We start from the raw sequence: 17,000 nt of genomic DNA, 5'->3' as shown, positions 1-17,000 counted from the left end.
ATTTGAACATCCCGTAGATTATAATTGGTATATTTGTGCTCTAGCCACACAATAAACATGGACAGAAGATATGTCAAAGGAGAGAAAAATCTGACACGGCAACTTGGAACTCCAGGCATTTTACAGTCTCAAGAGGTCTTCAACTAAATGTAATTTTAGAAAATCTGATTAATAAAGCAGGCTGAGAAAGTAAGTCTAATGGCTGGACTGCTGCCAGAGTTACAGCCATTAGTATGGGATAGTCGGGCAGCTCATCCTCAGATTGGTTACTATCTCAGATTATTCCGTCCTTCCACTCAAGTCCAAAATGACAATCGCGCGTAGAGAAGTGAAAAGTCTTGACAATACTCAGATAATTTTGCCTTATTAATCAGATATTCTGTGGAACTATGAAGCCACTAATTCCACCTCCTTGATACTTTAGTATTTTTTTATCTTTTCTGTCGTGTTCAGTGTTAGTTTTTAACCCTTCATGTGTCCATCTTAATCCTGGCTTGATATGTTATTGGTTTGAAAGGTCAAGCCTTGATATCATTATCTCCTAGTGATGAGCGAGTGCTCTGATATAGCGGTATCCGAGAATGCTCGGGTGTTATCAGAGTGTCATGGGTCATCGAGTAATGTGTTCGAGTCCCTGCAGCTGTATGATTCGTGGCTGTTAGACAGCCCAACACATTCGGGGATTGCCTATTTGGTAGGCCTGCCTGTTAGGCAATCCCCGCATGTGTTGGGCAGTCTAGCATCACGGGGACACGGACATGTTACTCTAGCACTCTCGATACTCGAATAACAACGCTCATCACTGGTATTTGCTCTTTAATGTAAAATGTTTACCATCAAATAAGTGCCATTTCACTTTGTATCCCAAGCAAAAAAAAAAAAGGTCCATTTATCTTCACATGAAGCCTTATAGACTTGATAGAATGAAGGTTTGGGGTTTTATCAATCTTATAGCAAAATGAACTATGCTTGGAAAAAAAATTTGAAAAAGTATATTCTTGCACATAGTGGATCAATAGCATGCTCTGAGTTTTCTTGTTTTTGTACCAAGTGCCTCCTTTCGAACAGTATTGTACACAACCTATGTACACTTTTAAAGCTTTTATATTCATTTTGTATGATTTTATTTTTTGTATTTTTTTGGAAGTTGAACAAATCCCGTGCCTTTTTATTGTTGTAATAAATACATTGATGTACAATATTTGGCTAGCTGTGTGTCTCTCTACAACTTGTGGGAATAAGCTACAGCAGTGATACGCAATTTAAAGAATTGTTAACCCCTTCTCCCCGAAGCCTGTTTTCAACTTCCTGACCAGGTCATTTTTTTCAATTCTGACCACTGTCACTTTATGAGGTCATAACTCTGAAACGATTCAACGGATCCTGCTGATTCTGAGATTGTTTTCTCGTGACATATTGTACATTATGATAGTGGTAACATTTCAATTAGACTTGCGTTTATTTGTGAAAAAAAATGAAATTTGTCCTTAAATCAGAGAGTCATATCATACAAACAGTTAATAATATATAACATTACCCACATGTCTGTTTTACATTAGCACAATTTTGGAAACATAATTTTTTTTGTTAGGAAGTTAAGGGTTAAAAGCTGACCAGCAATTTCTAAATTTTTACAAGAAAATTTGCAAAACCATTTTTTTTTAGGGACCACCTCACACTTGAAATCACTTTGAGGGGTCTATATGACAGAAAATGCCAAAAAAGTGAAACCATTCTAAAATTGTACCTCTCAAGGTGCTCAAAACCACATTCAAGAAGTTTATTAACCCTTCAGGTGCTTCACAGGAACTTTTGGAATGTTAAAAAAAAAATTGAACATTTAACTTTTTTTCACAAAATTTTTACTTCAGATCCAATTTGTTTCATTTTACCAAGGGTAACAGGAGAAATTGGACACAAAAGTCATTGTAAAATTTGTCCTGAGTACGCCGATAACCCATATGTGGGGGTAAACCACTGTTTGGGCGCATGGCAGAGCTCGGAAGGGAAGGAGCGCCATTTGACTTTTCAATGCAAAATTTGCTGGAATTGAGATGGGACACCATGTTGTCTTTGGAGAGCCCCTGATGTGCCTAAACAGTGGAAACCCCCCACAAGTGACACCATTTTGGAAAGTAGACCCCCTAAGGAACTAATCTAGATGTGTGTTGAGCACTTTGAACCCCCAATTGTTTCACTAAAGTTTATAACGCAGAGCCGTGAAAATAAAAAATATATTTTCTTCCACAAAAATGATATTTTAACCCCTGATGTGCCTAAACAGTGGAAACCCAATTCTAACGGAAACCCTAACCCAAATACACCCATAACCCTAATCCCAACCGTAAATGTAATCCAAACCCTAACTTTAGCCCTAACCCTAACTTTAGCCCTAACCCTAATGGGAAAATATACGGTAAATAAATACATTTTTTAAAATTTTATTATTTTTTCCTAACAGGGTGATGAAGGGGGGTTTGATTTACTTTTATAGCGGGGGTTTTGGCGGATTTTTATGATTGGCAGCTGTCACACACCTTTTAAAAGATGCTTTTTATTGCAAAAATTAGTTTTTGCATCACCACATTTTGAGAGCTATAATTTATCCATATTTTGGCCCACAGAGTAATGTGAGGTCTTGCTTTTTGCGGGACGAGTTGACGTTTTTATTGGTACCATTTTCGGGCACATGACATTTTTTGATCGCTTTTTAATTCGAATTTGGGGAGGCAGAATTAACAAAAAACAGCAATTCCTGAATTTGCGCGGTTGAAAATGGAGGACGTGACGCACAAAAAAAGTTACATGTAACATTTTTTTGTGCCGACAGTCCGCCAAAACACGACGCATCCGTCGCACGACGGATGTGACGTGTGGCAATCCGTCGCTAATGAAAGTCTATGGAGAAAAAATGCATCCTTGCAGTATGCGTTTTTCTCTCCAAAACGACGCATTGAGACGTGCGTCACACGACGCTAATGTGAAAGTAGCCTTAACGGAGTAAGAAGGCTGCCATCTGCAGCCCTGCCGAACGCTGATGTGAAACCAGCCCAAGGCTGTTATTATAGCACCTTACATGTGTTACACAGATACATCATGGGCTTGTCCTGCCCTACGCATGAAATGAAAGGCTAAAATACAATGTGGAGACTTAATCAGAGCAATGTTTTATTTACATTCAGAACAGGTTTAAGAGGAACAAATTACCATTTCCCACAGAAATCTCAGACTTTTACTTATAGAAATACTGGATAAATATCATTTTAACATTAGATATAGAAACATTTCTAATTTTATAAAACTTAATTTTTTTGCATTGAATAACTTTCTGCCTTTGCTTGTTTAATTTTATGCATTTCTAAAGTATTGTAAAACTGTAATATGCTTTTGGTGCATGCGGGCCGGACTGTCGGTTTGGTATGTGGCTCTGCCCCCCCCCCCTCCCCCGGGCCTGCCTCTGGTGTCTGAGGTTTCGGTGTCCCGGACCAGAGATCATAATACCGGCCTTGAATAGTGAAGGACACGGCAGCCAACCCTGAGAAACGAAACATCCAAGGTGGGAAAGCCCCATCATGTCGAAGAGAGTCTGCTAGATCCAGGCCTAGCAGACCAGTGCTGGTGGGTTCATGGATGCCAGGAGGGGCCTGGCCTAAAGGAAGGTCTCGTCTTTTCCTGGCGGGTCCCAGAGTTGTCCCGTTGTTTTTTTGGACAGAACATTTCCAAAACAACCAAAATTGAACAGCAGATCTCTTGGGAGGCAGACTTTAGTCCTCTGTTGCAGAAGCGAAGTACTCTTAAACTGATAGGCGCAGATTAGGAAGCACTAGAAAGTTGGCGTGCATGATTGTTCAGGGCACTGGCGGTGTGGACCGGCCACCAGAGAAGGCCTAGACCGAAGCCTGGATATTTTAAGAGAAGGGTCACAGGAGCCTCTGGAAAACATGGAGGCTGCATGAATAGGAAGGTTTCCCCAGGAGACGTCCATATTGCTCAGGGGAAAACTAGGACATATTTGTCCTGTCCTTCCTTTCCATTTTTTTTTTTTTTTTTTTTTTTTAAAGTAGCCCCCTCACTGCCTGGTAGGACATACCTGTCCTGAAGATCACAAATCATTCTTCGCAGACTGATGATGAAGTCTGGATGCAGACTTTTCGGCGGCTGGCACATAACGGATTAGTCTTCCCTCCCTACATTATCTGGCTCTGGGGGGGCGAGAGGGTAGGGGGATTCGTGGCATGGAACGTCCTCTGGGGAACCACAAACACTCTTGATGTGTTAGGGCCTTGCCTCGTAGACCACAGATGATACGGTAGTGACAATTCTAGGTGGGAGATTAGAGTGACAATTCCACTGTCGCCTTCAAAAGCCGTATCTGAAAAAAAAAAAAAAAATTAAAAAGAAAAATCGTTATTAAAAAAAACCCCAAAACCTAAGTCTGAAGCTGGGCTGGGCGGTCCAGACCCATGTCTGCCTCCTACTGACATTAAGCTAAAACGGATTAGCTTAGTGCCAGTTGGTGGTGTAGCCTACTCTACTGGGAAATACCTAAAAAAAAAATGTTTGCATAGCATAAGCAGCATACACCCATGTTTTTTTTGTGTACCCCAATGAAGCATTAGCCCCCCCCCCCCACATCAACCAGAGGGCCACACAGCATAACCTCGCTCCCCCAGTCAGAAACCTCCACCTCACATTAACCAGCGGGCCACACAGCATAACCCCGCTCCCCCAGTCAGAAACCTCCACCTCACATTAACCAGAGGGCCATACAGCATAACCCCGCTCCCCCAGTCAGAAACCTCCACCTCACATTAACCAGAGGGCCACACAGCATAACCCGGCTCCCCCAGTCAGAAACCTCCACCTCACATTAACCAGAGGGCCACACAGCATAACCTCGCTCCCCCAGTCAGAAACCTCCACCTCACATTAACCAGAGGGCCACACAGCATAACCTCGCTCCCCCAGTGAGAAACCTCCACCTCACATTAACCAGAGGGCCACACAGCATAACCTCGCTCCCCCAGTCAGAAACCTCCACCTCACATTAACCAGACGGCCACACAGCATAACCTCGCTCCCCCAGTCAGAAACCTCCACCTCACATTAACCAGAGGGCCACACAGCATAACCTCGCTCCCCCAGTGAGAAACCTCCACCTCACATTAACCAGAGGGCCACACAGCATAACCTCGCTCCCCCAGTCAGAAACCTCCACCTCACATTAACCAGAGGGCCACACAGCATAACCTCGCTCCCCCAGTGAGAAACCTCCACCTCACATTAACCAAAGGGCCACACAGCATAACCTCGCTCCCCCAGTCAGAAACCTCCACCTCACATTAACCAGAGGGCCACACAGCATAACCTCGCTCCCCCAGTCAGAAACCTCCACCTCACATTAACCAGCGGGCCACACAGCATAACGTCGCTCCCCCAGTCAGAAACCTCCACCTCACATTAACCAGAGGGCCACACAGCATAACCTCGCTCCCCCAGTCAGAAACATCCACCTCACATCAACCAGCGGGCCACACAGCATAACCTCGCTCCCCCAGTCAGAAACCTCCACCTCACATCAACCAGCGGGCCACACAGCAAAACCCCGCTCCCCCAGTCAGAAACCTCCACCTCATATTAACCAGCAGACCCCACAGGATAAATCCAAAGCCCACCAGACATTCCCTCCCCTCAAGCGTAAATCCAAATATGACGCCCCCAGCCCCAACCATAAATCCCATCAGACACCACCCCATTGAACGCCACCCCAGCTTAACCCCCCCCCCAGGATAAACCCCCATCGGACGTCCAACCCCCACAAACCCCATCGGACATCCAACCCCCACAAACCCCCACCGGACGTCCAACCCCACCAAACCCCCACCCAGCACAAACCCCCAGATGCAGACCCCCCACCCAGCACAAACCCCCATCAGCCGTGGACCCCCCACCCAGCACACACCCCCTTCGGATGTCCAACCCCCACAAACCCCCATCGGACGTCCAACCCCCATCGGATGCAGACCCCCCCACCCAGCACAAACCCCCAGATGCGGACCCCCCACCCAGCACAAATCCCCAGATACGGACCCCCCACCCAGCACAAACCCCCAGATACGGACCCCCCACCCAGCACAAACCCCTAGATGCAGACCCCCCACCCAGCACAAACCCCCATCAGACGTGGACCCCCCCACCCAGCACACACCCCCTTCGGACGTCCAACCCCCACAAACCCCATCGGACGTCCAACGCCCATCGGATGCAGACCCCCCACCCAGCACAAACCCCCAGATGCGGACCCCCCACCCAGCACAAACCCCCAGATACGGACCCCCCACCCAGCACAAACCCCTAGATGCAGACCCCCCACCCAGCACAAACCCCTATCAGACGTGGACCCCCCCACCCAGCACACACCCCCTTCGGACGTCCAACCCCCACAAACCCCATCGGACGTCCAACGCCCATCGGATGCAGACCCCCCACCCAGCACAAACCCCCAGATGCGGACCCCCATCCAGCACAAACCCCCAGATGCGGACCCCCCACCCAGCACAAACCCCTAGATGCAAACCCCCCACCCAGCACAAATCCCCATCAGATGTGGACCCCCCACCCAGCACAAACCCCCATCGGACGTGGACCCCCACCCAGCACACACTCCCTTCGGACGTCCAACCCCCACAAACCCCTATCGGACGTCCAACCCCCATCGGACGCGGACCCCCCCACCCAGCACACACCCCCTTCGGATGTCCACCCCCCCACCCAACTTAAACCCTCATCAGCCCCCCCCAAACCCAACCCATAAGCAGGTCGCCCCCCCAATAAAAGGGATCCCCCAGTAAGCAGGTCACCCCCCAATAAAAGGGTTCCATCCGTAAGCAGGTCGTCCCCAAATCCCACCACGGGATCTCCAATAGCCAGCAGCAGGTCGCCTCCCCACATTCCACGACAAGCAGGTCGCCCCCACTAAAAGGGGTCCCGCCACAAGCAGGTCGCCTCCCCAGACCCAACCATAAGCAGGTCACCCTCACTAAAAGGGGTCCCCCGCAAGCAGGTCACCCCCAAATCACACCATAGGGGTCACCCCAATAGCCAGCAGCAGGTCTCCCACCCCAAACAGGTCACCCCATAAGCAGCAGGTCAACTCCTAAATCCCACCACAGGAGTCCCCCCAATTGCCAGCAGCAGGTCTCCCCCCCCCCCACAAGCAGGTTGCCCCCCACTAAAATGGGTCACCCCCAATAGCCTGCAGCAGGTCTATCCCCCACAAGTAAGTCAGGGGTCCCCCAATAGCCTGCAGCAGGTCGCCCCCCACACACAAGCAGGTCGCCTACCACAGGGGTCCACCACAACAGCCAGCAGCAGTCCCCCCCCCCCCCACAAAATCCCACAATAACCCCCAGCAGCAGAGCCCCCCAAAATCCCACCACAGGGGTCCCCCACAATAGCCCGCAGCAGCAGAGCACCCCAAAATCTCACCACAGGGGTCCCCCACAATAGCCCGCAGCAGCAGCAGAGCCCCCCAAAATCCCACCACAGGGGTCCCCCACAATAGTCCGCAGCAGCAGAGCCCCCCAAAATCCCACCACAGGGGTCCCCCACAATAGCCCGCAGCAGCAGAGCCCCCCAAAATCCCACCACAGGGGTCCCCCACAATAGCCCGCAGCAGCAGCAGAGCCCCCCAAAATCCCACCACAGGGGTCCCCCACAATAGTCCGCAGCAGCAGAGCCCCCCAAAATCCCACCACAGGGGTCCCCCACAATAGCCCGCAGCAGCAGAGCCCCCCAAAATCCCACCACAGGGGTCCCCCACAATAGCCCGCAGCAGCAGAGCCCCCCAAAATCCCACCACAGGGGTCCCCCACAATAGCCCGTAGCAGCAGCAGAGCCCCCCAAAATCCCACCACAGGGGTTCCCCACACAGACAAGCAGGTCGACCACCACAGGGCCTGCCCCCAATAGCGATCAGCAAGTAGCATTTTTTCACCCTGAAACCACTAACTCCATGGCGTCCACAAGCTATCAAGCTGCTTTCTTTGCCGCCTTGGTAAATAGGGAATAAGCCCATGATGTGAACTCAGAACACGCCCCTCCCGATAGGACACGCCCCCGGAAATGACGTCACACCCGGAAAGAGCCCATACACTCTAGCATTTCCCATACAGTGACAGTCTAGTCTAGCATTTACCGAGATTTCATTGAAGGACGCTGCGGTGCAACGATGAAGTAGGGACGGAAGGAACATGGAGTGCGATTTTTGCTTTGAGGATTCCGTGTTTTCGGAAACCCGAGAGCGAACCAGTCAGAGAGGGCTGTCCTATCCCGCCAGGCAGTGCGAGCCCCGGGTAAGGAGCCCGTGTGGTCACAAGCAGGAGGCTGCGGACAGGCTGTGTCGGGGTCTAGATAGGAGGTGATGTTTGGGGTTTGTCGCCGCTGCCTTCGCTCTACACAGGTCAGTACTGAGGTGACTGGAGAGCAGAGCGAGGTCTTGAAATAAATCAACTACGGCTCATCACAGAAGCGGCCAGAATGCAGTCCCTGCAGTGAGGGGTCATGAGGAAGAAATGACACTACAGGTGGTATGTTTTCTTGAATAGGAATTGTGCTATATATATATATAATATATATAATATATATATATATATATATATATATATATATATATTTATTGCATTATCACAGCTGTGTCCGGGGTCACTGGTGAACATTTCTGTTGTAATTTACCACTTGTGATGTAAATTGTGATGATTCCCTCTCAACTTTCATTAAACGGAATATCCGGGACTTTATGAAAAACAAACCTGTGCCTTAGCTCTAACAGGCAGGTAATTGCTACTTACCTGCCTGTTGTGCCCGGCGCCGTTCTTCACCAGCACAGAACGGTCACAGCCGCTCCTGCCAGGGATTCAGCTGCCTCTGCTAACATCACCTCAGCAGAGTGGAGGCTTCTTCTCCGCTCTGTTCACAGGGCAGGACTGCCGACGTCATTATGATTGACAGCCAGATTCCCGATGTCTAACTGGGAGCCGGCTGTCAATCAGAATGACGCTGGAAGTCTGCCCCGTCGCGTCAGTAAAGTCAGCTGAATCAATGGCAGGAGTGTCTGTGACCACTCTGTTCCAGTGAAGAACGGCGCCGGGCGCAACAGGCAGGTAAGTAGCAACTACCTGCTTGTTAGTGCTTAGGCACATTTTTTGTTTTTCCATAATGTTATATATATGCCCTTTAGGCTATGTTAACACGTTGCGGATTTTGCTGCGGATCCGCAATGGCAATCCTCCAATAGTCGCTGTTGTTAAACAGTTAATAGCCCTCAATGTTTGTCAAAACCGTTTAGCATATAACTGTGACGAGGCTCAGGCAATTAAATGCACTAAATATACCAAACTAAATGCAAGAACAGCAATAAAGTCAAGATTAAATGTCCTAACAGCCTATCATGCTGTTGGACTATATTCACAGCACCATGCATGCTGCGTACCACCTAGCCAAAAAAGACATGAAGCCTAAAATACACTGCGCCAAAAAATAAAGGGAACACTAAAATACCACATCGAAGGTATCTCTGAATGAAATATTCCAGTTGCAAATTTTTATTCATTGCATAGTGGAATGTGTTAAGGACACTAAAACATAACAATTATCAATGTAAATCAAAATGAATATCCCACGGAGGTCTGCATTTAGAATGATACTCAAAATCAAAGTGGAAAATCAAATTACAGGTTGATCCAACTTCAGTGGAAATGTCTCATGACAAGGAAAAGATGCACATTATCGTGTGTGGCCTCCACGTGCCTGTATGACCTCCCTACTGTACAACGCCTGGGCATGCTCTTGATGAGGTGGCGGATGGTCTCCTGAGGGATCTCCTCCCAGACCTGGACTAAAGCATCCGCCAACTCCTGGACAGTCTGTGGTGCAACGTGACATTGGTGGATGGTGCGAGACATGATGTCCCAGATGTGTTCAACTGGATTCAAGTTTGGGGAACGGGCGGGCCAGTCCATAGCTTCAATGCCTTCATCTTTCAGGAACTGCTGTCACACTCTTGCGACATGAGGTCTGGCATTGTCCTGCATTAGGAGGAACCCAGGGCAAACCGCACCAAAATATGGTCTAACAAGGGGTCTGAGGATCTCATCTCGGTACCTAATGGCAGTCAGGCTAGCTCTGGCGAGCACATGGAGGGCTGTGCAGCCCTCCAAAGAAGTGCCACCCAACAGACACAGCAAACCTTATTGCCAGAGCTCGCATTAATGTGCCATACTGGATGAGCTGCACTAAATGAGCCACTTGTGTGGGTTATAGAGTCCGTCTCATGCTACCACGAGTGCGAAAGCACAACCAACATTCAAAAGTGACTAAAACATCAGCCAGAAAGTATTGCTACTGAGATGTGGTCTGTGATCCCCACCTGCGGAACCACTCCTTTATTGAGTGTGTCTTGGTAATTGCCAATAATTTCCATCTGTTGTCTATTTCATTTGTACAACAGCATGTGAAATTGATTGTCAATCAGTGTTGCTTCCTAAGTGGACAGTTTGATTTCACAGAAGTTGCTACACCACCGCGCCGCCCCGTAAGCTATATTTGGACTATAAGACGCACCCCAATTTTCCTTCTAAATTTGTGGGGGTGGGGGTGGTTGGAAGATGTATGTGAATGTGCGTCTTAGGCTACTTTCACACTAGCGTCGTGCACTGCACGTCGCTATGCGATGTTGCGGCGCACCGACGCTAGCAGTGAAAGCGCCGCACAACGAGGGCAGCGGATGCTGTTTTTCAACGCATACGCTGCCCCATTGTGAGGTGCGGGGAGGAGGGGGCAGAGTTCCGGCCGCGCATGCGCGGTCAGAAATGCTGCAGACGACGCACCAAAAAACGTTACATGCAACGTTTTTTGGTGGCGACGGTCCGACGCAACCGTCGCATGACGGTTGCGACGTGTGGTAATGCGTCGCTAATGCAAGTCAATGGAGAAAAAAAACGCATCCTGCAAGCACTTTTGCAGGATGCGTTTTTTTTTACAAAACGACGCATAGCGACGTGCAGTGCACGACGCTAGTGTGAATGTAGCCTTAATCGGAAAAATACAATAAATGCTGCTAAGTACAGGGATTAAATGGCCAGCAAGATCTGAACAATTTAGCATGGGTCTACTGCTGAGAACTTCGCTGCGGTTAGTTTACCCAGCAAATTGCAATGTGTGAACATACCCCGAGCTTTAGAAATATAGAATTGAAAATCAACCCATAGTTCTCAAACAGTTTTATTAAAACACATATATAAATAAGTATTACAAAATAGAGAAAGATATAAGTATATTTATACATACAAGTCTATGACAATGATTTTACAAATCAGTGCACAGAATTAAGCCTCGTTGGGGATAAGTAATGATGAAAATAAAAAGCACATGAATGACCTCACCCTCTACTCCCCCACAGCCCCACCAGCATGCAGACCAACCCCCCCACATGCAGCCCCATGCATGTGAATTCCACCCCTTCCCATCACCCACTACCCCGAGCAACTGTATAGCATTCAGCCCCGCACAACTGACATTACTCCCATTCACCACACAGCCTCGTGTGATTAACTTAATCACTTTTGCAGCCTCTAAGCATGCAACTCCACGCAGCACCGTCATGCATCAGTCCCCAAGCCTGCAGCCCCATGAAAGTAACATTAACACCATCCCCACACAGCCCCCCCATGAGTGAGATCACTCCCTTTCACAACCCCCAGAATGCAGTCCCATGTGAGTAATATCATCCCTTTCCTTGGGCAGCCCCCCAGCATGCATCCCCACGCTAGTAGTGTCACCCCCCCTTCTCCACACAGGCACTCAGCATGCAACCCTATGAGAGTGACATTGCGACCTTCATTATGCCACCCCATGTGAGTCGTGTAAGTCCCTTCAACATGCAGCCCCACGAAAGTGACATTACCCACTTCCTGACACAGCCACAAGGGTGTTACATTACCCTCTTCCATTCAGCCCCTCATCATAATCCCCCTTCTCCACTCAGCCCCTCATCATCATCCCCTTTTCTCCACTCAGCCCCTCATCATCACCTCCCCTTCTCCACTCAGCCCCTCATCATCACCTCCCCTTCTCCACTCAGCCCCTCATCATGATCCCTCTTCTCCACTCAGCCCCTCATCATCACCCCTCCTTCTCTGGACAGCCTCTCATCATCCCCCCTTCTCCTCACAGACCCTCATCATCCCCCCTTCGCATAGCCCCTCATCCCCCGTTCTCTGCACAGCCCCTCATCATCCCCCCTTTTCCTCATCATCCCCCTTCTGAGCACAGCCCCTCATTATCCCCCCTTCTCACCACAGCCCCTCATCCCCCCCTTCTCACCACAGCCCCTCATCATCCCCCCTTTTCCTCACATCCCCTCATCATCCCCCTTCTGAGCACAGCCCCTCATTATCCCTCCTCACCACAGCCCCTCATTATCCCCCCTTCTCACCACAGCCCCTCATTATCCCCCCTTCTCACCACAGCCCCTCATTATCCCCCTTCTCACCACAGCCCCTCATTATCCCCCCTTCTCACCACAGCCCCTCATCATCCCCCCTTTTCCTCACATCCCCCTCATCATCCCCTTTTCCGCACAGCCCCTCATCATCCCCTCTTTTCCGCACAGCCCCTCATCATCCCCTCTTTTCCGCACAGCCCCTCATCATCCCCTCTTTTCCGCACAGCCCCTCATCATCCCCTCTTTTCCGCACAGCCCCTCATCATCCCCTCTTTTCCGCACAGCCCCTCATCATCCCCCCTCCTCCGCACAGCTCCTCATCATCCTTCTTCTCCCCACAGACCGTCATCATCCCCCCCTTCTCCGCAAAACCCCTCATTATCCCCCTTCTCCACATAACCCCTCATCATCTCCCCTTCTCCACACATCCCCTTATCATCCACTCCTGCACGCAGCCCCTTCATCATCCCCCTTCTCCTCACAGTCCCTCATCATAATTACCTTCCCTATGCAGCCCCACTCAGGTAACATCACCCCTATTCCAAAATACATCCTCAGAGCAGTCACACGGAGTCCTGTGTCCTCATTCCCATCTGTACACGGCTCCATGGTGCAGCCCCTCAGTCCTCTCCTCATACGGCTCCATGGTGCACCCCCTGGTCCTCCCCTCACACGGCTCCATGGTGCAGCGCCGCCCCCCGCCCCTTCCGATGACACGATGACATAATTCCTCAAAAAAATCAACTCTGATCTGCGCGTTACTGATTGTATACCCTGATGATGATTTTTTTTTTTCTTCTCAGTGGTTTATCGCAAATGTGAATCAAGATGACCTGCTGGAGGCGCACACGGTGCTGAAGTTCAGGGCGGACTTGTCCTACAGGCGGGAGGACTATGCGGTATTTATTGATTATTCTTTGCTTATATAGCGCTATAATATTTCACAGCGCTGTACAGACATCACTGCTCTCATTGGGGCTCACAGTCTACAATCCCATACATTCAGTATGTCTTAGGAGTGGAAGGAAATCGAAGAACCCAGAGGAAACCCACGCAGACACAAGGAGAACATACAAACTCCTAGCTGATATTATCCCGACTAGTCTCTTGCTTTTCTGTTCAGAGACTATTTGTAACATCACAACAGACGCCACACCCAGTCTCTGCCAGACCCTCCTTTAGCCTCCCTGTGCTTGCACATAATGCAATGAAGCAGTTGTAGGCTGAGCAGTCCTGCCTGGACTTTTGAGTTGCATGTCAGTCTCATGTGACGTGACTGGAAATAATGATGGTGAAAGAAGAGGAGCAAGACACAGAAGAGGGGTGTTTTTGTGATCCTAATGCATATACTAAGCTGTGGGGATCATCATACCATATATATAAGGGGGCTGTGGAGAGCGTCATACCATATATAAGGGGGCTGTGGGGAGCATCAAACCATATATAGGGGGGCTGTTAGGAGCGTCATACCATATACAAGGGGGCTGTGGGGAGCATCATACCATATATAGGGGACCTATATATGGTGTGTGTGTGTGTGTATATATATATATATATATATATATATATATATATATATATATATATATATATATATATATATATATATATATATATATATATATATATATATTTATTATAGGGGCTGCAGTGAGTATCGTTCCATATACCGTATATAAGGGGGCTGTGTTGAGCGTCATACCATATATATATATTGTGAGATAGCGCTTACTGCGTGTCTTGGGGGACACTCGCTTGGCTGCCATAGTCAGGCGCACAGGAACGATCTTTCACTTAAAACAGTCAATGTGGTTTATTTTCTCCGTAAACCATAGGAACATGAACAAAAGGCGAACAGTCTTACATCAGACAGACGAATCCTCAATGTCCATAGTAGAGCTCTGCTCTCAGGTCTGTGGGCACACAGGCTGTGCCATGTCCAGCACTCAGGCTCTACAGCCTAAACACGGTCTCTCTGTGTGCTGTTCAAGACGTCCGTCCCCACTTGGAACCGTCCAACACCCAGGCCACTCTGCAGTGTCCAGCCGGGACACATGGAAATCTGTTGACACTGACAGACTCCCAAACACTCACACTCACATGGGCCAAACACACCTCCATTACATAGTTGTAACCACACCCAGGTACCTATCACATGGCTCGTAAGGTGATGGTGACATCACCATAGGTCCTCAAACATACAACCATCTTAGGTGTTCAGACACACCCCTTTGGGTGGGTATGTAGGTGACTGGACCCTACCATCTCTCCAAGTCACCTGGAAGCCCTCCCAATGTATAGTAAAACCCTCAGCAGTAGATCTGCTGAGCAAAACACACCCAGGCTTCCATCACAGGGCCACCCACCTCTGTGATACATACCGCCCATTAATCACATGACCAGTCGCCATACCACAATATATATATATATATATCTCCTCAATTCATCTATTACTGTAAGTTTTATGAAAAATAAATTTTTGGAAACAATTTGTTAAAAAATATTTTTGAGAAGTATAATTCATATTGAATTTTTGTCTGTGTTTTCACATGGCCTAGATTCATGTACATGTGCTGCTGTGTTCTTTTTATCTATATTATGCAGTTTGCAGTGTGCACGTGTTCACATTAGGAGTGCTGGTGTGTTCTTTTTTTAATCTATCTATCTATCTATCTATCTATCTATCTATCTATCTATCTATCTATCTATCTATCTATCTATCTATCTACCTACCTACCTACCTACCTACCTATAAACCAATGAAAACGGAACTGCACAATACATATTTTCGGGTGCACAAGCCTTCATTGCAATCTAACCACTTTGCAATTGTTCCAATAACATTAGAAAAAATAAAAATAAATAAGGCAGCACTCCTTTTCAAGTGAAAAAATCTGTGGTTTACTTCAGATCCACATGGCAGGCGACATTTCGGCTCCTATGGAGCCTTTCTCAAGCAGTGAATCATTTACAATTGTGGGTTTAAATACATACATTAATTGCTCTAGTCTTTTACAAATTTGTGATAAAAACATAATTTTTTTTCATATTATCTGTGCCCATACTATACTTTCTTATCTTGTGCTTAATTTTGTGACCTACTCGTAAGGTTATATACCTCTTATTTAGTGCTTATTATTTCTGGTGCAACATATATTTTAAACAAGACAATCATCTTTCAAATCTCATCAATAAAGTGCAGCTGTGCTCAACTGTAATTAGGAGAAAACTCACCCTTAAGGGACTACCACGAGACACATGGAGGATGCTACTTAGTAACGTTTGGCGTGTAATAATCTTCACTGCGCAGGCGCTAATGTCTCATAGCGTTCCTGAACGCTCTCAGCCAATTGGAATCAATGTGTGTCAGATACCCAGTTTTGCTAATGCGTATTTCATCATTCCAGACGTCCAAGCGCCATCTTGAGTGTGGAAACGCACTTTTATAAAGTGGAACTTATAAAGAACTCAGAACTGGCTCAATTTGCTCCTGCATATTGTATCACATTCTTTGAGGTTTTATTTGTACCATCTCTATAGCGATTTATAAAAAATCTTTTTGTTTTCTTTCTTATTATTTTTGTGAAGAATGGGTATGAGTATATATGCTTGAGCTAATAAATTTTATAGTACACCCTGGTATGCCTGAAGGTGCCTTATGCAGGTCACCTCCTGCAATCAATCGTATCTTTGGGAGAAATTCAGCTTGTTAAGGCCAAAGTGTCCCATTCAAAGTCCATATAGGTGTCATTGCTTCATCCAGCTCCATTTATCTCAGCCCTTATTGTTGTTTCTTATTGTTTTTTATATATGAATTTTTTATATAGTGCTTCATATCCTCCTCGTTCATAAATGGGTTTTAATTTCTGAACACATATACCTTAAGTGTTTGTGGCTTAATAGGTTTTTTAACATAAAAAATAGGAAAAAAATAAGAAAAAAAATAAGAAAAAAATCCAAAACTTATCCTCCATATGTTAGTGTGTCCCCCCTGGGCTAATTTTCATACGTGACTTCTTGTGCCATATATTTTTGTTCATCTAAAAAAGAAAAGAAAACATGTTTAGTTTAAATGCATATAAAAGTCATTTAAAAACTGTTATTTCAAAGGTTTTCCTTTTGAACAATTGCATCTTATTACACTGTGGAGGTAAGAACTCCTTTATCAAGTACATATTCCCGGAGTGCCAGAGGTGTCCCCCCTGCTTAAGCCAGTACATGTCCGTCTGAAGTTTGCTAGAGAGCATTTGGATTATCCAGAAGAGTATTGGGAGAATGTCTTATGGTCTGATGAAACCAAAGTAGAACTGTTTGGTAGAAACAAAACTCGCCTTGTTTGGATTAGACAGAATGCAGAGTTGCATCCAAAGAACACCATACCTACTGTGAAGCATGGGGGTGGCAACATCATGCTTTAGGGCTGTTTCTCTGCAAAGGGACCAGGATGACTGATCCGTGTATATGAAAGAATGAAAAGGGCCATGTATCGTGAGATTTT

General features: G+C 47.2%; 1 protein-coding gene across 4 annotated transcripts in view; it reads left to right on the top strand.

Moving 5' to 3' along the window:
- Positions 1-8,088: 8,088 nt before the first annotated feature.
- The window catches only part of C4H8orf76 (chromosome 4 C8orf76 homolog), a 36,179-nt gene continuing 27,267 nt past the window's right edge, over positions 8,089-17,000 (top strand). For 2 of the 4 annotated variants that reach the window (XM_077258898.1, XM_077258895.1), the window contains exons 1-2: positions 8,089-8,354; positions 13,306-13,401. In XM_077258898.1, the coding sequence (XP_077115013.1) occupies positions 8,253-8,354; positions 13,306-13,401 (198 nt within the window). In that variant the 5' untranslated portion in view covers positions 8,089-8,252. Of the gene's footprint in view, positions 8,589-13,305; positions 13,402-17,000 lie in introns of all 4 variants that reach the window. The other 2 variants (XM_077258897.1, XM_077258896.1) reach the window with 2 other exon arrangements.

Source organism: Ranitomeya variabilis, chromosome 4 (assembly GCF_051348905.1).
Source record: "Ranitomeya variabilis isolate aRanVar5 chromosome 4, aRanVar5.hap1, whole genome shotgun sequence".
NCBI classification, from domain to species: Eukaryota; Metazoa; Chordata; class Amphibia; order Anura; family Dendrobatidae; genus Ranitomeya; species Ranitomeya variabilis.
The sequence above is the reverse complement of the archived record's forward strand: the minus strand, read 5'-3'. Positions and strand labels throughout refer to the sequence as shown.